Source organism: Porites lutea, chromosome 2, assembly GCF_958299795.1.
Source record: "Porites lutea chromosome 2, jaPorLute2.1, whole genome shotgun sequence".
NCBI lineage: Eukaryota > Metazoa > Cnidaria > Anthozoa > Scleractinia > Poritidae > Porites > Porites lutea.
Genome location: NC_133202.1, coordinates 29,189,342 through 29,210,367, shown reverse-complemented (window position 1 = coordinate 29,210,367; position 21,026 = coordinate 29,189,342). Strand labels below are relative to the sequence as shown.

Genomic DNA, 21,026 nt, shown 5'->3' with positions numbered 1-21,026 from the left:
CATTACCGTCGCCATATTTTTAGTATGTATCAACGAATGTTATAAATCACTGTTGTAAATAAATTATGATAATTCATGATAATAAATCATGACTCGTAGTACTTTTTTTCGAGTTCCTTATCTTTTTACTGTCCGAGCACCATCTCCAACAGAATGTGACACTTGAATAACTTGTCTCTAAGCGTGAAAAAGAATAAACCGATGGAGTTTAGTACCTCAAAGAAGTTTTACTATTCTGCGGCAAGAATGTAGCCCCAAATTCAGTTCATGAGTTTACCCTGAGCTTAGCCTGGCAATATTTTCATTGCAGATTTACCAAGAATCAGGGATGGAAGCAATAGAGGGTTTATCCAGGGGAGTGATGAAATGATGTCCATCCATCACTTCTCATCCTGAAAAGGATTTAAATGGTTAGAAAATTTTCCCTTTTAGTAAGCCTATTATACAAATCCGTTGAGTACGTGGAACTTGCAGAATTTTTTTCCCGTGCTTTCATGTGCGCTTAATACACCCCGCGAAAGAGGACGGGGACGAATCAGGACACAAGCCTATAATACGAGCTGTTTACGTCCTATTTTGAATTTACGTTTGTACTTTTATGGTCTTAAAAATGGTACAGTTCGCGTCTCATTTTATGTCTTCTCTTTTATTGGAGGGTGGGGTTGTTTATGTCAAGCGCGGGGTCAAGCGGTCTCTCAGAATAGAACAGCCATTGACACACGTGTTTATCAACGTGCATCTAGCTGAATAAAACCTTAGATGACGCGCCAGACAAAACTTCTAAAACTGACAAGGTAAAGCGTCTTTGATCTGAGTCAAATCCGTTTCAAAATAGAATGGTTACCGATCGATGAAAACATGGATAAATGATGAAAAGGCGGGGTTCGATGCAGTTGTTCGGCGCCTGCACGCAGGTAGCGGTATGCCACTCTGAGCAGCCGCGCGAGAGCCTTGCAAGCAATTTCAAAATGGCGACCTCCGGGCTTCGTTCTCTTCTGAAGTTAGGGGCGATAACAGGGCCACGGGTGTTTCTTAGAAGTAGGTGATAATTTCTACGATTCGATAAATCTTACTTTGCTTTAGTGGTTTAATGTTAGCTTAAACTTGAAGTGAAGTCTAGTAAGAGTCAGCTTCTAAAAGCGAAATAGACATGTTGTCATATACTATGGACTCCAATATAATCAAGCTTAACTTAAGCTTACTTCTTATTTTAGATCATCACAGTTGCTGCAAGTCTTCATTGGCTCCTGCAGCTTTCTTGCAAAAATCAAGAAGATATTCGACTGATGTTGCAGTCAAAGGTAATCACCGTTTGCTTTGTTTAAAACTGACAGTACAGTACAACATGTGTACATTGGTTAATAATTACATAATACGGCTGCACATCACTTCACTTTTATTATCAAGTGTGACATTGGAAAACCGATATGATATAGCTTCCAACTTTTGCCTAGTCACATGAACATAATTTTTGTATCCACATTTCCAGAATTTCCGCAAAAAATCCGATGACCTCAGATTTCAGAGGTTGCCAAAATGTATCAATGCAAAGTACGAAATCTTGGCACCATCTATCCTGCAAGCAAGCTCTCCCAAGGGTACCGGGGGTGCCCACTGTTACCCCACAACCAGCGTGCCCCATAGAGCTTGCGCACAGGCTATGCACCATCTTGCCGAGATCATTATATGTAATAGACCTTTTTACCGATACGGCAGCCATATTGAATTAATTTGATTTAAGGAGTATTATAGGATGCCCAGGGGGCATGCGCACATTTCGTTTGTATTTTCGAGCGCTTTTCAGGACATTTTTTCTTAAAATCTTCTTAGAATAAGATTGTAATTGGGAAAAAAGATCCTTGTGCTGTGTTTGGATGTAATAATGATCGCCTTTTTCTAGTTTAGTATTAGAAATATGGTCTTTCACTGTATATTTCTTGGGAAAAAGGCGATCATTATTACATCCAAAGCACGTTTCAGTGACGAAGTTTCAAGATAAATTTACAAGTTTACGGCAAGTAAATAGCCCCAATAGCTGAGAAAAGTTTCAAATATGTTGTACAGACATGTATTTGATAAGATTTCTACCGAATTTCACGGTATTTTGCGTGTTTTTGTGAATTTCGCGGCTCTGCGACGGCGTGAAATATCTATGAGCTGCGTTATTTACATTATACAAACTGGCCAGTAAAAAGTTGCATTTGGCGACTATATTTCTCCAGTTTGTCGCCAAAAGGCGACCTGAGGATTTTTTTTAATTTCGAGCCCTGCAAGGCATAAATTGATTTGCAGGACAGATCACCAGACCCACGTATCTCAGGCCACAGGCAGTTGTATTAAAACGTGGAACAAAAGAGTTGGCAGAATTTATATTTACCGTATACATTTATATTAAATCTTTGGTCTCCGAACATGGCTTTGTCAAACCCATCTCACTGATTAAACTGGTCCCCACAGTTCACTGAATAATACAAACTTACTCTGCACATGTTCGTAAAACAGTCATAGTTCACCAATAACATGAACACCCATGAAAACATTTACAACTACAGAAATCTCTGATTTTCTTGCTTTCTTTCTTTCAGAGGATGCAGCTGTAACTCAGCTGTCTGAGTTTGGACAGTATGTAGCTAACATGCTGCCAAAGTACATCCAGCAGGTCCAAATGACACAAACCAAAGAACTGGAATTGCTGATTGCTCCTGAAGGGGTTATTCCAGTGCTTACATTCCTGAGAGACCATACTAATGCACAGTACAAGTCTCTTGCAGACCTGACTGCTGTTGATAAGCCTGAAAAACCATGTAGATTTGAGGTACATAGCAAGATAATATGAAGATTTAGTGTTTCTCAATTGCAGAGAAAACTACCGTCCTAGACAAAAGTAATTGGGAAGGATGTACATACAATTTACAGTGTGACCACTGCAAGTGAGGCCACCTAGACAAAGTTGATGAATCGGATTACAGGAAAACAACAACACATTCTGAGAAAGTTGGTTGTGGACCCATCAGCAGCCTGTAAGAAAACAAGAGGTTACTTTAAGTACAAAAGTTAACTATTGATAGCAAGCGTTTTCAAGAAAACAAAAATGTTTCACCAGAAAATGTTTTTCTATTCCAAACTTAACATATAATGCCCAAGAGAAACAAAATATACATGTATATGTTGTGGCTCAATTTTATCCTTGGTTTAAATTTTATTTTCTATTGTTTCAAACTCATTATCATACATTACCATATCCAAAAACAATAGAAAATAAAATTTAAACCAAGGATAAAATTGAACCACAACATATATTTGTTTGACACAAGCTGTTATTTTGTCATCTACCAGCAATTTCTTTACTGCCATTGCTCCATTTTACAACAACAAGTGATCTCAAGTCAAAAATATGACTAACGTTTACATTTTTCGCCTCTGTCAACACTCAAACAGACCTCCCAGGAAACACAGGTTTTCTTCGGAAGGTTCAAAAGGTCATGTCTGTAGGTTGTAATTGGTCGATTTCGATCCATGTTGTTGATTTCATTTTGTGATATTAATGATTGACAACTATCAGTAGCTTGTAAAAAACTAATAACTTACTTAAAGCACAACATTTAAGTATTGTTAGCAAAACGTTTTTCAAGAAAGCAAAGTGTTTCACCAGACAATGTTTTTCTATTTGAAAGCTAACATAGAACACCCAAGCTGTTATTTCTTCATGTACCAGCAATTTCTTTGCTACAATTGCCATGCTTTGCCATAACATGGGACTTCAAGGTAAAAATATAACTACCGTTTATCAAAATGTTGCCTCCGTCATTCACTCTAATAGACCTCTCAGGAAACACAGGCTTTCTTCAAGGGGTTCAAAAGGTCACCTCTGTAGGTTGTGATTGGTTGATTTCAATCCATGTTGTTTATCTTGTTTCATGGTAATTATGGTTGACAATGTTCTCTGAATGTATTGTTATTTTCCTGTAATCTGATTGGTCAACTTTGTCTAGGTGGCCCCGGTTGTAGAAATCGCACTGTTATAGATTTTGGCATTGTATAAATGATAAATGAAAATTAGATGTCTGTAACTGCTGTAACTGTTTTCTTTTTAAGCCAGACATCTCTAAGGTGCAAAGCCTGACTGGGGAGGGTGGAAGGGGAGGTTAATTTCCTAAATTCTTGAAACGTTCTTCTATTGCAGCATTAACCTTTGTATTTTTCTGTTATAGCTAGTGTACAATTTGCTATCTTTGAGGTACAATTCAAGGATCCGAGTGAAAACCTATACTGATGAACTCACACCAGTTGATTCCGCCTTCCCAGTGTTTAAGGCAGCAGACTGGTATGAAAGAGAGGTAATAAATTGTTAGAACTAGTTATGTTTAATTTTAAAAATTGGCATTTGACTAGTGCTAAGCAAGGTAGATAGTGTTGGTCTGAATAAATCATTTGTTTATGTCTTATCTGCCAAAAAAAAGAAAAAAAAAACCACCATTTAATGCCCTACTGAAACAAAGCATTTACAAGTACTATAGGTAAAAATATATAATGATAACTAATCATAATATTTTACTAATTTGAGATTACTATGTATCATTGCCATAAAGAATATTTTTCTTTGACAGAAAAAAATATGCTTCAGCACCAATGATTCATTGAAAGCTATGCAGAGCTTTTGGAACCAATCCCGATCCCTTCATTAGAGATGATGTTTGTTGTTATTCACAGCCTCATTTTGATGAGGCTGCAAAATTGTTCCATAAATTAGGGAAAGTGGTAGCCCTGATCACAGTTCATTCCCGGTCGCCGAGTATGAATGTTCATGACCCTGTATATTGAGCGTGAAAGCAGGTGGTTTTCCTGGCCAATATTTTTTCCACTGGCCCAGAAGCTGCTGTAACAGCAAACCTCATCACTGATGAAGGGATCCGGACAGTTTCCAAAAGCTCTGTGTAACTTTAAACAAATTGTTGGTGTTGAAAAATAATTTTTTCTGTAATAGAGTGTCCCAACAGCAGAATCTTCACTGTCTTGTGTCCTGTGAGATTTTTTATCATAATTTTGCATATACAGGGCCGTAGCCAGGAAGAAACTACAACCGAGGCGAACACACGGTCCGTTGTACGAAATCAGCCGTATGAAATCTTCTAATATTATCAGTCTGATAAAAAAATAAAAATCGACAGTATTTGGTAAAATTTTACCGAGGCGAGTGCCTCGGTTCGCCTCATACTGGCTACGGCGGTGATATATTGTCCAGCTTAGTGCAACTGGTCAATGCTCAGGGTTCGCAAATACGCCAAATTTGGCATATTTTACACCAAAATTGTTCAGATGACTCCACTGAGGTTATGGAGGGAGTCACTTTGACTCCAAAAATTTTCGGTAACAAACACAGTTTTGTCCTTACCTTTTTCGCAACAAATACAATTTACATTAATTGTAAACGTTGTAAACCTTAATTAAATCGTCAAAATTAAAGAATTATACTGCACGACAAAACAAGAAGAGGGTAGTTTACTTGATGACCACCATCATGGATTTGAGCTTTCCAGGTCAGCGGACCGCCACAGCTACTTCGTGTATCCCTCACAATAGTGTATACATGCCGGGACCACGTGCTGGAAAGTCTGATACTTGACTCCAAATATTCCAAAATGACTCCAAAATTTGTGAAGCAGAAGTCACACTGACTCCACTCATCAATAAAATTTGCAAACCCTGATGCTCAGTTTAATATGCATTAAATGTGACACCACATGGTTGGCAGGTCAAGCACAGAAAAGCTAGCTAATACATATTTGCATATTTAAAGCAAGCAGCAAATCGATTAGCATCAGAAAGCATTTTAACTCATCAACAGAGATGACTGTTGGGGGGGGGGGAGGTGCCTGTGATCGAGGCTGGTAGATCCACAAACTGCAGCCGAGTTTTTGAAAACATTTTTTTACATTCTATTCTATCACGTCGTGCTTTTTTAAAATTATTAAAATTTTATTTGTTTTGCCATATCTTGAAATTTTAATTTTGCTGTCAATCTTGTGACATCATTTTCTGGCCAAAAACCGTTAAAATCGAAAAAACTAAAAACATAGGATTTTTTGTTCTACCATCCTGCAAAGTTTGAGCTCAAACGAATAAAAAATGTAAAAGCAGTTCCTAGGTTGCAGATTTTTGTGTCCTATGGGCCCTCCGTGAGATGATCACTTGTTGTTTTGATTTCAATGGTTTTCAACTAAACAAGTCCTAAAAGATGAGGACAGCCTAAGATTACTGTCTAAGAGTTCACTATAGTAGTCTAAGATCTCACTATTGTATTGTGTGTCTTTTCTCTCGTGTAGATCTGGGACATGTTTGGTGTATTTTTCGCTGACCATCCAGATTTGCGACGAATCTTGACAGATTATGGGTTTGAAGGCCACCCGTTTAGGAAAGATTTTCCACTAACTGGTTATGTTGAGGTAATTGCTATGGATAGAAGTTAACCTTAACTTTTTCTGACGTATTCTCCAAAAAACAGACACCCTGGAAAGCTTCATCGTACTTTTTTTCCATTGAAAAAGTCAGCACTGCTATCTTTATTGAAGGATGTTGAGCCTTTGCCTGATCGCCAAATGATAAAACTTCTAAGAAATTTGAAAGCTTGTTTCTGCCACTATGACCTTCTCACTAAAACTTGTGGTAGAATGACAATGGCCATCGCATTTTCCTTCCAAGATGATGCTGGTTCACGCGTGAGCACAAGTAGTATAAAAAAATCTTGTCGTCATAATCATCCTCATCGTACTCATCCTCATCATTAGAGAGCTTTAGCATCGACAACGGCAACGGCAACGAAAACGTCAGTTTTAAAATGAATTCCCGTTTTTTTCAATCATTGTCGCGTTTATTCCAATTTGCTGAAAATGGCGAGTGTAGGCGAATTTCCCTGGACTTGATTTCTCGAGGACCGCACTCAAGTTTGGAGAGAGAAAAAGATTCGTCATGGCTTGTTTACGTCCTCCATAAAACTTGCAATTAGGCATTTTCACGTCGTAGTCGTGCAAGGACGGTTAAGAAATGTACAAAAAAGCGTGATGCACGTGCAAACTTGTTGTTTTGCGTAATAAACCTATTGCTTTTTTGACGTCACTCGTTGCTGTCGCCGTCGTCGTTGCTTAAGCTCCCTATTACTGAAAAAGGGAAGGAGGTGAGCTATGCTAACTGGTTTCAACACTCAGTAAAGCAAGCATAGGCAGACAGTTCTTTGAAACCAAATAAGTTTAATAAAATAGTTGTCCTCAATACTGAAAACTTACATTAATTTTGTTGCTGTAGGTGAGGTATGATGACGAGCTCAAGCGGGTTGTCTGTGAACCAATTGAAATGGCTCAAGAATTTCGTAGGTTTGACTTTCAAACCCCGTGGGAAAATTTCCCAGCACACAGGGAAGACAAACAAGATGTGCAGCAACAACTGTCAACAGGAGAAAAAACAGAGAAGAGTTAAAGAATTCTCTTCCCTGCTGATAATGTTTTGTAACTACTGTTCTGTTGTATGGTGTGAGGAATTTCCTTTAAACAGTTTATTGATTGAAGTAATAACTTTTATTGTAAATACAAAAATGTAGTATAAAATCAAACTTTCATGTGCACTTCATCTAACAAAGTAATAAAATTTCATTTTTAGTTGCTTTTTGTAATGTTCATAGCACCTTGTAATAATGTTTCAAAGCTGAAAAGCGACATCACTAGGCTGCCATAAAACCTAGACTAGACAGAAATACCGTAAAATTCTGAAAATAAGCCCCTCTGTGTATAAGCCCCTCCAAATATAAGCCCCCTAAACTCGCAATGCAAAAACCCTCCATTAAATCGCCCCTCCAAAATAATATAAGCCCCCTTGGGGGCTTATACTTGGAAATTGCCCTCAAATACAAAGTAAAACAAAGCAAAAACGGTAAATTTACTTCCAACTATAAGGCTATTGAAACGCAAATTTCCCTCCGTAGATAAGCCACTCTGAATATAAGCCCCTCAAAAAGGGCCTTTGAAAAATATAAGCCCCAGGGCTCATCTTTGGAATTTTACAGTATTGTAGTGCATGAAAACGAGAAGCTTACTGGACACATAGCCAACAGCTTATGAAATGAGGTAACCCAATAAACCGATCCTGATCCACAGGCCTCATAAGAACTGATTGAGGTTGTCCTTGACCATTAAAACTGATGTTGTCACAAGTGCTAGAAGGGACGTGGATCCGCACCGTTTTTGAGAGGGGAATGGGTTAATAAAAAAACCTTAGAGTCATCTTTTGCCAATTTTTTCACCCGATTTGGCTTCTTATGGCAGTTTTTAGGTTTATTTATGCTCTAAAGTGGAATTGTCTCAGAAAACTTGGTACTTTGCTTAAAGCATTAGGATAAGAAAAGGAGGAGAATTGAGGAGTTCAGCCCAAAAGCTAGAAGGCCTGCTCAGTGGCTATGTTACAGGTCAAAATTAAATTCAAGTTAAAATTTGTTAACCTAGGTTGATTGGAAATTGAGAATCAACATAGGTTAAAAAATGTTAACCTGAATTTGGTTTTGACAAGTAACAGCTACACTAATATAAAAGCAATAATAAATAAGGAGAAAGTGATATCACTTAATATGTTTTATACCACGGTAAGTGTATTTTATAAGATGTAACTATATTCCCAATTTGGTCTTTCTGAAAGTCTTTTTTTTCCCCAAAGATTATACTATTGTTGTTGGATATGGTATATACAGTCACTGACCACAAAACTTTCCTTTTCAATCAATATCCACCATTAAATTCTTAACATGATTATAATAATGATAACAATATTATTTTTGCAAGGGTCAACTTGGAGTCTATGACATCATAATCACATATTTGTTATAAAACTACAACAGGAATATTTATTCCCATCAGTATTCACTCTTATTGGTTACTTAAAGGTCACATGACATCTAACAAAAAGCTGTTTCCTGCCAAAAGTGTCTGAGCAGACATTACATTGCAAAATGTACGACGTTAGAGGGTAACAGTACCTATGCTGTTACCCATGAATCTTGACTGCCCACTGAATTTACTTTTTGTCAAGTCTTGACGGTGTAGATGTTTTTCTTCAATTTGGGCCACAAAACACATCACTCAACAACCGGCCTCTCAGGAAACTGGCTACTTTCTTAGAATCTCAGACATTCTCTGGAAACATATATGAACTGTTTCCTCTAGACCAGTCATAAATTTTTGCAGCACTTCATGACATACAGTGAAAGCTCTCCCAATGGACAATCTTGTAAGCAGACAGCTCTACTAATGGCCGCCTTCACAAAACCCTGTTTTTCTTAACCCCTATACATACTCTGTATTTTTACATTCCCATAAGTGGCCAGTTCCAGTAACAGACACCTTTTTGTGTCCTGGGGGTGTTTGTCCATGAGCCCATCCACTGTAGAAATAATATCATAATGATATGGGCAACTCCCTCTAATAAGGACACCTTTGGGACTGGCACTACATGTATGTGTCAATCTTAGGGAGATATCCCTCTTATAAAAAGTTAAAAGGAGTAAAGTGTTTTTGTTCTAGTGAATGGTCCGTCTTATAGAGGTGCCCATTAAAAGAGAATTGACTGTGTAGTTTTCTAACAATGGCAACCGCTTGAACTTGTCTCGTTAGGATGGTTCTGTTGTATCTGCTCCTCCAATCTTATCCTATCTTGGAAATCATTTCTTTTATTGCTGGGTTCAACGTTTTTAATCAAGTATTCAGCTATGTCATTCACAAGTTTCTCAATGCCAGTGTTGTCCTTTGCCGATGTTTCTGCTTTGAACTTAAACTTGCAAATGTCTCTTGTACTACGATTGCATATCAAGTTTGTAGTTTCTGCAATGTCCACACTCTGAAAATCTTTGTCTATTTTATTTCGAACCAACACCATGGCAGCTCCATTCGTATTATCTCTTGCGTCTTTGTAGAATTCCTTCAGCTCTTTAAGTGAGTCACTGTCATCACAGTCGTAAACCAAGAGGACAACGTGGCTTCCATGGTAGTGTTGGCGAGTCAAACGCCCATATCTTTCCATCCCAGCTGTGTCAAAAAAATGTATCTAGACAAGGCAAAATTCACACAATCACATCATACAATTCACCTTAATTACAATCGAGTCAGGTCAAGCATAACCCCCTAAATTATATCAGTGATGTGATCATTTGAAATTTGAATCCATTAGTCATTGCTGCAACCAGTATCAGATTCAAATCTGCATTCCCGCATTTGTGATGAGCAGTGACTTTTTTAGAATAACTTCTCTGTGTTCAGTCAGATTGATGAATCTTTGAATGGATAAAATAATAGACCTTTTTACCGATATGGCGGCCATATTGAATTAATTCGATTTAAGGAGTATTATAGGATGCCCAGGGGGCATGAGCACATTCCGTTTGTATTTTCAAGGGCTTTTCGGGACATTTTTTGTTAAAGTTTTCTTAGAATAAGATTTTAATGGGAAAAAAGATCCTTATGCCGTGTTTGGATGTAATAATGATCGCCTTTTTCTAGTTTAGTATTAGACATATGGTCTTTCACTGTATATTTCTTGGGAAAAAGGCAATCATTATTACATCCAAACATGGCACAAAGATCTTTTTTCCCATTACAATCTTATTCTAAGAAAACTTCAAGAAAAAATGTCCTTGAAAATACAAACAAAATGTGTTCATGCCCCTGGCCTGGGCATCCTATAATACTCCTTAAATCGAATTAATTCAATATGGCTGCTGTATCAGTAACAAGGTCTATTGCTTTGAAGACATTTACATCAAATTCAAGACAACAAAAATTTCACAACTATCTCGCTTGTGAATTCACTGCTCATTACACATGCACTGGGAATGCAGAGATGAAGCTGAAATCTACAACCACTGACTAACAGATTCAATTTTTGAATAATTCATTAATGAAATCTTGGGGGGTACGCTTGACCTGGCTTGACAGTAACGGGGCCCTCTTAGCTAGGGGAGGTATGTACATGCACGTAAACATGTCGCTAGTTTGAATTTTAAAACCTGTCATTTCACATTATTGCAGAGGAATTGCAGCAAAACAACTTTGCAGTGAATTGAATTCATTATGCAGCAAAATGACATGTAGCGGAACGACTTTGCATTGAAACAACCAGTAACAATGCAAATCTCTGCCCTAGGGCAATGGCATAACAATTTTAGGGAAAACAATGTCTTCTTTAAAACAGTAAAACTATGACTGGGACCCACTATTGCCCTGCACTCTCTGCATGGGTGTAAGGGTGCAGGGGTGCAGGGTTTTCACCTGACTCACAGACCTCATCTCACAATCAAAAGAGTACCAAAGAGTTAGCTCCTACTCAAAAGCAACAGGCTTTTATTACTGTAAACTAATTTTACCTTACATATGGTCAATTATGTACCAGTCAATTCCAAAACTGGCCATGCTCCCCCCCCCCCGACTAATGCTTCAAAAGGCATCAAATCCGACAAATGACTATTCAAAAATTGTCCTATTCATCAAACCGTTTATTCAAAGTAAATATCCTACTGAAAAAAAAAACAAATTATCTTAAGTCTTGGAAAGAGGTTTGTTCACATGTTCAATAAAATCGTTCATTCCAGAAAGCCTACATTTAATGGGCTAATTCCAAAGGCTCTAAAATGCTCCAACAAAACAGTGAATATAGGAGCAATGACCCACGAACATCCCCCTGCCAGGCATTTGTCAGGTATTCGCCATTTTATTGGTCCTGGCGGTGGGGAATTTGTCAGAAAACCTCTGCAGCAAACCTCTGTTGGGGCATTTGTCAATTCTTCTAGAAGCGGTTAACATCATTCCTTTTTCAATATTTCACTTAAAAATATGCCTATTTAGATTATTAGCTCCTTCGTTTACATCCTCCGTTTACATAGCGACTATATTTTTTGGAAGAAAACGACGATTCCTTCCATAGAACTCTTTTGAAATATTGCACCTTTTGACTTGGCAGAGCACACTTCTTTGCCCCCAGGGGAAGGGCGTTAGTAGCTTTTTGTTAAACAATCTTGGTTTTGGGTAGGGGGGATTTGTAAACGTTGTTGTGCGAACGACGGGGGTTCCCTGGGGTCACCTCCCCCCCCCCCTTAATTTTGGGCCAAAAGCATACCCCTTTGTAATCCAGTTTTTTCGTACAAATCCTTTTCCTGTTCGAGGCTTGGCATAAAACATCAAACATTGCAATACAGTCCGCACGAAAAGACGTGAGCTAAAGGTCGTTTCAATATTTGCAGACTATTTGTAAGCTTATAACTTCTTAAGTCTTACTATTATCTCGAACTAATTGATATAATGTTTCAAATATCATAATACTGTAGTTCTTTTAAATCAATCATAATAAATGTTTTCTGACGTAGTGATGAGTTATGCAGTATTTTCCTCCAATTTCTCACCTTGACGGTTTTGTCTCGAACCTTAACTTTGATCGTGGCGTCAGGTAGATGTCGGAACTTCGTAGTATCGTCAAGAAAGCCATCGCCCCGAATTCGACGAAAAATAGAGGTTTTACCGACATCACTTCTCCCGCTCAAGGCAACTTTGTACACAGGCAATGTCCTGTTCCCTCCCTCAGCCATACTGCTAATCTTTCTAACTGAAAATCACCAACACATCAGTGAAGAAACGATGGCCATGAAAGTCTCATGACCCCCTCCATCCGCCATATTGCAGAGCGCAAAATACGCCAAACCGCATTAGTCCCAGTCCTTGAGAGGGTGCGAGGCCACAAAGCTGTAGCTCAAGTTGAACCGAGAAAGCTTTAGCAAAATTTAGCTTTTTTCTTCTGCCCACTGCGATGTGATACCTTATTTTCAAGAGCGATTTGTTGTTTGGTGGACTACCGTGTGGACTGTGAAATACTTATTGCAGAGATCACGAGGGTAATTGAATACATACAGCTAGTGCTTGGGTGTCGTGCATCTGCTCACGGTACGCATTTCTCTCTGCTGTTAATACAGTGTTTTGTTTGACAGAAATTTAGCATCTAAACCAATATTGTGTACTTACTTATTGCCTTGCGTAGTTTAAGCAATGCTTTATCAAGTCAATTCGTAGTTACTAAAACATGGAACGACCTAAAACCACCTAAAACCACCTAAAACCATCTACAACCACCTAAAACCACACCTACAACCACCTCAAAAAATTCAACAACCACCTACAACCATCTACAACCACCTCAAAAACATCTACAACCACTCGCAAACAATCCAAAACCATCTAAAACAAGGTATAAATGTCTGAAATAAGGCGAGACGACAACATGTCAGGAACATGAAATACGAGAATCGAACAAAACATCCACTTCCCCCTAAAATCTTACTCTCCTATGTTTTAGTAACTACGCAAGTCAATTAGCTTTAATTATGAGCTTATTAATACTTAAATGAGCTAATTAGCTTAATTGACGGCATTCAGAGTGGATCAAACAAACCAACAAAAAAAAAGAACACGTAGAACACTCCCAACCAAACTTGGTTGTTTGTTTGCTTTTTCTTTGTTTTTCATTGTTTTTTGTCTTTATGCTGATTAATTTATGAAAGGGTGTGTTACTGGCCCGGGATGGGTCGGAGGAGGGGTACTATGGGGTTTCCAATGGGGTAATCATTAGGGCCATTTATACGAGGAAAAATAAGACGCGTCTTACATAAGACGCGTCCGGCACATTTCGTCTAAAATAAGACGCGGCTTAGCTAAGACGCGTCTTATTAGATAAGACATGCTCGTATAAATGGTACAGTTTGCATCTTATTTAAGACGCGTCTTATTTTGCCTCGTATAAATGGCCCTATTGTGACCCTTCATGTGAAAAGGGGGCTTATGGATTTCACTAAAAACCGTGAATTTTTATCATGGTCACGGTGCGTGAATTAGAGTTTTCACGGCGTGAATTTCAAATTCCACGCCCGTTCACTCTATGCAAGAATTTTTCTCTCTTGGTGTGAAGCTAATCATGTTGCAAAAGATCAGTCAAGACTTCCACGCCATGATTTTTTAACCGGTGTAAACTTTCACGCCATGAGATTGAGAGTGAACACATGTTCACGCCGTGAAACATATAGAGGGTGAATGAAATCTAACCTGTTTTTGTTTTGTTTTGTTTTTTCTCTCCCCTTCTGCCGCTTTTCAAACTGGAAAAAAACAAGAATACCTGGTCACATCAAGCGAAATTTGGGGAAGTTAATCCACACAAAAAATTATATTTCTCTCAGAATATTCAAGCTGTTTTAAATAGCTCATGAAAAAAATAAAAAAACGTATTCAGACTATTCTGCGTTTTGGCCTGTAAAGCCACAAATTAAAATCACACAAGTCACAAAATTGGTAATTTCTCATCGATATTTTTATGTATTCATGGCAAGTATTTTATTAGATATACACAACTGGAACTGCTTGTGTTTCATGTCAATTTGTTTGCGTTATCTGCAACTGCAACAGTCGGTGACTTTTGGCTCTTTTTTGTTCTCCACAATTTGCAAATTTTCCTAATGTCGATGTCAGAGACGCTTAGTTGTTTACCAAATATGGCAAGGTTTTCACTCAAGAAACCTAACAAAATTCTTTGCGGAAAGACTAACTTTTACTGCCATTCCTAAAACCGGGATAATTGTCGTCTGTGTCGATGCACATTGCAGTGAAGTGACTGATCTTATCTGCAGTTTTGTAGCCCCATCACATGTGCAAACTCTACTTAGTCTTGTTTTATTATGCTCCATTTCAAGTTCCTTGTCTCATTGCTATATGTTATACTCAAAATTTCACCTTTACAACGATCTGAACAGAAGCGGTAAATATGAAATAAATCCAAAAGATATCACGCAATATTAAAACATAAGTTACATATTTCATCTTGTCGCCATGGAGTCTAGCATTTGCATAACTTCATGGAAGAGATAAAAGCTTACAAATTCTTTTAAATTTTAAATCATATTTTGGTTGTAAATTTAGAGAATACAAAGATGGAATCATGCAGTTGTTGATTATCTACAGTGAACTTCAGTGATCATTTGCTTTGCCGAAAATCAACAATCAAAAAGTACATGTTACATTCATCTGAGCAAATAAAGGCTTTCATGACATCTAAACAATACACCTTTGAAAACAATGTTACATTTCATTTTGACAGAAAAACTGTTTTACAATTATACGAAAAAAAAGCATGTATTTGAGTGTTCAGAAGAAAAAAGGTAGCAATTAGATAACAATGTATAACATGTAGCTTTCAACGCTGGTAATTGGATCTTGAATGACTTATACACACCAGCACTAAATCTCTGAAATTTGCATTGTAGGTACAAAATAGAGTGATTTATATTAATAAAATGGAAAAGTAAAATGTTTTCTCTGTATGAGCAGATTTTCTCCGGAGACAGTAAATTTTTCACGGCATGAAATATTTTCATGGCGATTATAAACTTTTTCACTGCGTGAAATTTTCATGGTAGCCATGCTTTTTTCACGCATGAAAGAGAAAATAATTTCACTCACATTCCAAAAATGTTTCTTACTTTCACGGCCTGGACCGTGAAAATAGGCATAGCATGAAATTTAGATAAGCCCCCCAAGTCACGTGAAGGGTCAAAACCCAAAATAATTAAAACCTAAAATAATTATTTAAAACCCAAAATAATCCCTTGAACTTGGAGCAACTTGCAAAAAATCCCCATATTCAGGGTCCGAAATTGCGCCTTCCTGGTCGCCAATGCGACTAAAAATTTAGTCCTGGCGACCAGAATTTCATAGCTGGTCGCCAGCTAGCGACTTGTAAAGCTGGTTGTTATTGTGGACTTAAACGTTCGGAGAAACTGATTAAGAATTGAAACCTCGAAAAGCTATTTGCCAACAGGTGTCTTCCTTTTTGTCCTGCTCATATTTTTTAATTAAAAAGGAAACGAATCTTCCTGTAATAATACCTCCACAACAGCTACGATCAATACGAGTTGAACGTTTCCAAGCCGCCATTACGAGTAATGTGGCACAAAAAAAATGTGGCCTGGTACGAGCAACATGGCGGCTATGTTTCGTGGTTGTTTTGTGGATTGTTTTGTGGTAGTTATCGGAAGAAAATAGTTTTGATATGATCCGGTACAGTCATGGGCAGACAGCTTTCTGTTCCTACGTTCTAGATCAGATGGCTTTACATGTATATCTCCAAAAAGTAATTTGTGGAAAAAATGAGACATCACTCGTACACGTACGGTTTCTTTCTGGTATCGGGAGCGCAAGTATTGCAATTTTTAAGCACAAAAACGTCCATACCATGCATTTTTTATTCGTGTTTAAACTTTTATTTGAAAAAAGGGAGGGGGAATTTTTGGCGACCACAATTTGCCCTCTGGCGACCAAAAATTTATACTTGATCGCCAGCTGGCGCTCGTATTAAAAAGTTAATTTCGGACCCTGATATTAGATACAAAAATTGATAAACTCCCGAAAATCTCATGCTGCATTTTTGCAGCTTGGAGAAACCACTGGTTTAGGGTAGTCTGTGTTAGCAATGAAACATAAAACTCCTGTGATTTTTGCCAGGGAATTAGCTGTTGCTGGTATTATCAGGGTGTCCACAGTAGTAATTCATGTCTCTGTATTTTGAACTTGTTCCACAAAGTCGCAAGTTTGTAAGCAAGGTCTTGGCATCTTGGCAAATATGCTAGTATTGGATTTTACCATTCATTACCTCCAGTCTGGAAGTGCATGCAAAGATGAAAATACAAATCTGGCAAAAAATTCACCAGAGCAACACACTGGCAAAAATTACAATAAGATGCAAGAGACGCTTCTTATAAAGTGTCAAGTTTTCAGAAAGATGGCAAATCTGGTGACATTTAATGGAAAATCTTGCAAAAATTTTCCAATGGCTTTGTGAATATTATATTAAGAGACATGAACTTTTCATTTGATGCTCACTCGCCATAGAGTTCCAGTTAATTAGGTAGCTCAGTGGTTAGAGCATGCAAACTAGAACTTGGAGAGCCATGAGCTTGATTCTCACCTAGAGTTCAAAAATAAATATTCTTTTATGCTTTTGGGTGATCAAATTCTCTTTCTTCTTTAATATGATGTGACCTTTAAAAAGACAACACACAAGTTATTAATTTTTAATTTATTCATTTACCAACAAGATTGAACATTTTCCGCATTGCAGGGCTGTCACTAAGGGCCGTGGGCGAGGAATTTCCCCCAGCTATTATTACATGGGCATCACCCCTAGCTACTTTAATTTCATGGGAAACAAGAGGATAATAGAATCAAAAGAATTTCCCAGCTCTTCAATTCACTACAGGTCCACTAATTGCATGTACCCGGCAATTTGGAATCTTAGTGATGTCCAGCCCTGATTTTCAAGTCATGATCTGACTTCAAGATTTCAATCAATGAGCAATAGTGTATCCTGTTATTTTTCTTGCAGAAAATATATGAAGATACCAGACTTGATAATACTCTGTCCAAAAAATGCTGTCTGAGAGGAGAATGTTTTGTATTTGCCACATTTCTATAATTTGTTAAACTACCGTACTACATGTAAGTTCCCCTTAGCTGTCAGAGCCCTAACATGGTCAACACCTACAAGGTTGTGTTATGTGGAAAGACTGGGGTCGGAAAGACATCAATTTTTAGACGTATGTGTGGGTCTGACTTGGACAGCCCTCAGAAAGGTTGTGCAAGAAATACCCTTGATCCTGTGGAGTGTAATGTGTCAGTTGAACTAGAAAAGGAAACAAAAATAAAGGTATTCTTTAACATAAATTATTATTATTTAAAAATAACCCTTTCCAGAAAGTGCTAAAACTTTCTAGCAGTAATGCAACACAGGGTTGCAATGCTGCAGAGTTGTTTTAAATGCTTTATTAGCGGGGAGTTTAATCAGCGACAACGGGAACAGCTGCACCAAGAACAGCAAAATTAAAAAGCAATAGTTTTAGATAAGCAAAAAATTTGCACATGCATTTTTTGTACATAATTTTCATTATTATCGACGTCGTGCGCCTACTGCATGAAACTCCCTAAATTCACTTTTTATGGAGGATGTTAACACAAGACAACAGACAATTTCTTTTTCTTTTTGTGAACTTTCAAGTAGATACAGTCCTGTAGAATTCAACTCCAGAAAATCTTGCCAACATTTGACAATAGCAAGCTCAAAAAATAAGCAACCACAGCGATGACACTAACAACAACATCAAAATACAATAAAAATTAATTATTTTTGTGAGCAAAACAACAGTTCTGCTTGTTCATCACACATTTTCTTTGACGTCCACTGTATGACTGGAACATGAAACCTCCTAATGTGACATTTTATGGAGGACGTGGACATATGATGGCAAATTTTCCCTTCCCTTTTGAACATGGATAAAGTCCTGAAGAATTTGAACTCCAGGAAAAGTTGGCCTTATTTGACAAATAGGCCATTTGCACTAAGAGGCATGTGACACCGTTTTTATGAAAATGAAAGTTATATGATTTTGCCTTCGAAAAACGATTAGTGGGTCATATCTTAAACAAAATAATGGTGATTTGGTTTTTCAAACCCGCACCATCTTCTTAAGATGAATAAGTTCGTAAATGGTCACGTGACCAAAATGTGATTTTTAAAATTTTGAATTAACTCTCTCTGAACACAAATTTTGCACTTAAACTTCAAGGAAAATGTTGAAAAGATGATGTCATAACGTTTACAGCACATTTGAGCGTAACTATGAAACGTTGAACAAGATATAAGCAAGAAGTAGTTTTGGCCGCCATGTTGGAGGGCAAGAGCATGCCCTCCAACATGGCGGCCAATACAAATCATACTACTTTGCTGAAGAATCAAAGTGCCACAAAATATCTCCCTTAAATGCGTTTCCTCTCAAATTTCGGGTGTAAGATAATTTTTGTGTGCTCTAACAATTTTTGGCATCAGCAAGATTCCAACTCATTGATTAAAGGAAGCATTGGTCACATGACCTCTTAGTGCAAGTGGCCTATTGAGCAGTTGCAAATAGACAAAAGCTAGATGCAAATTTATTTTTTTAGCAAAATTTTCATTGCTGTCATCATCGTATATTAGTTGCTTAATCTCCCTAGTGAGAACGAGATGGAATAAGAGGAATAATTAATGTTTATAGTTGCAAGCAAAGCATCAGTAAGATTATTGCCGATCAGGTGCTAGCTCCTGGCACATTGCTTCTTATTTGATGCTATGCCTGATTTGGAGAGTTTACTATCAGGTTCTGGAAACTTTTTTACTTTTACCTTGGGCTACCAGGGTTTACAGCAAACTTACATAATTGAAGCCCTGCCGGGGGGGGGGGGGGGGTCCATGTCGCCCCACTGAATTTTAAAACATCTTGTGTCGGTGTTTATAAAATATGCTTGTCGCTTATTGTCAGCTTTTCCATCACTGTTGCAATTTGGTCGGGGGAGGTTGTCTCTTGTCGCGATTTTATTTTAAACGTTCTTGCTACTTTTTGGGCCATGTCGCTTGTTAGAATTTACCCTGGCAGGGCCTCTTAATTGTTAGGCGCAGAGCTCTTGGACTCCAGACAACGTTCCTAAGAGAACAGCCAGGAATTATTGTCATGAATATTTTTGTCCCCGAACTAAGGGGCACGGGTGTGGCATATTTTGTCAAGACGTGACATTTTTCCACTTAAATTTGCAGCTAAACTTGTGGGACACTGCTGGACTTGAACAACATGCCACATTAACTCGCTCTCACTATTTACTCAGCCAGGCTGTGTTGATTGTGTACAGTGTAAATGACGAAGAATCTCTCAGCCAGGCGATTGAAATCCTAAAGTTTGCCAAAATCCATGCGCAAGGTGCCTGCTTCATTTTGATCACAAACAAGATAGACTTAGAACCAACTTTCACAGAGGATGAATTGAGGTCATCTATTCCAAAGAGCGCATTTGTGTTGCAGTTTAGAACTTCAGCCTTAACAGGTGAAGGTATACAGGACATGCTTCATAAACTAGCGAGCCATTTAAATAAGAGAGCAACACCCATGAAACCAACTAGTCGTTCATGCCTTGGTAATTGCAATGACAAGAGTGCTAGTTACAATCCAGATGCTGCTGTTGTTCAATTGCATTTTGAAGACACTCATCAACGATGTCGAAGACGAAGAAAATGCTGCTCTTCATAAACAAACAGGATCAAGGTGAATGCCAACCTTTAATCACACTGCACGAACAGGAAAAAAATCTGTACTTGACCTATAGAGGGGAGACTGGAATAGCCTGGGCACTTCTGAGTTGCACCAAGACTCCGTTTCAAAGTGAGGCTAAGTGCAAAGCCATTGATATGAAAATGATTCTTTATTAATCTATTTAACGTCAATTTTTGGTGAATCCTTTTGAGGCATCTAACACTGAAGAAAATGCCCCAAAACAGGCACAAAAGAAAGGGCTGTTACCACAGCAAATATAATCATTGTTATTATTAATAGAAAGTAAAGGCATTTTAGGTTCATCACCTACGCTGGGTACCAGAGGTTTTTCTCATGTGTGGCGGGAATTTTCGGTGTTGGCCTACGGCCAACACATCTTGGGCTGCAGGTGGGTCACTATAAAGACTTGAAAGAAACCAGAAACCACACTCGAAAAGTCCCTGGCACCCAGGGTAATCATCACCTGCAGAAGTCAATAACAATATTATTACAACTCTTACGTACAACCTCAGGTAGCCTTACATTTTTACTTGGTACCAGGAATTGGGCAAAGTTCTTTCATATTGAAATTCCCAAGTGTTTTGAAAAATTAATGTACATATCAAGTATAATATTAATTATAATTATCAATAGTATTTTAAATCAGTATTTTTATAAAATAATATCATTGTATTATACATCAACATAATGTCACAATAAACTGAAGACATGCAGGCATATGTAGAGGAAATTAATAGCTTCACAAGTACATTAGGAAATTAAAAATTGGTATCTAACAGTCATTTAATAAAATGGCATAATTATTTTTAGCCACTGTTAAATTTACTGGCAAAATA

At 37.8% G+C, this 21,026-nt stretch overlaps 3 protein-coding genes across 3 annotated transcripts; 2 read left to right on the top strand and 1 right to left on the bottom strand.

Annotated features, from left to right (window-relative positions):
• Positions 1-931: 931 nt before the first annotated feature.
• LOC140928227 (NADH dehydrogenase [ubiquinone] iron-sulfur protein 3, mitochondrial-like) lies at positions 932-7,652 on the top strand. The gene is made up of 6 exons (XM_073377948.1): positions 932-1,038; positions 1,215-1,301; positions 2,586-2,815; positions 4,212-4,337; positions 6,324-6,443; positions 7,300-7,652. Exons 1-6 carry the CDS (start codon positions 969-971, stop codon positions 7,468-7,470), a joined length of 804 nt encoding a protein of 267 aa, XP_073234049.1. The 5' UTR covers positions 932-968; the 3' UTR covers positions 7,471-7,652.
• Positions 7,653-7,781: 129 nt separating this feature from the next.
• On the bottom strand, positions 7,782-12,675 carry LOC140928228 (ras-related protein RabC-like). The gene is made up of 2 exons (XM_073377949.1): positions 12,428-12,675; positions 7,782-10,080 (listed from the first exon to the last, which is right to left on the bottom strand). Exons 1-2 carry the CDS (start codon positions 12,608-12,610, stop codon positions 9,616-9,618), a joined length of 648 nt encoding a protein of 215 aa, XP_073234050.1. The 5' UTR covers positions 12,611-12,675; the 3' UTR covers positions 7,782-9,615.
• Positions 12,676-12,816: 141 nt separating this feature from the next.
• Positions 12,817-20,991, top strand: LOC140928224 (uncharacterized). Its single transcript, XM_073377946.1, has 3 exons — positions 12,817-12,962; positions 17,443-17,763; positions 19,681-20,991. Exons 2-3 carry the CDS (start codon positions 17,587-17,589, stop codon positions 20,164-20,166), a joined length of 663 nt encoding a protein of 220 aa, XP_073234047.1. The 5' UTR covers positions 12,817-12,962; positions 17,443-17,586; the 3' UTR covers positions 20,167-20,991.
• Positions 20,992-21,026: the final 35 nt, after the last annotated feature.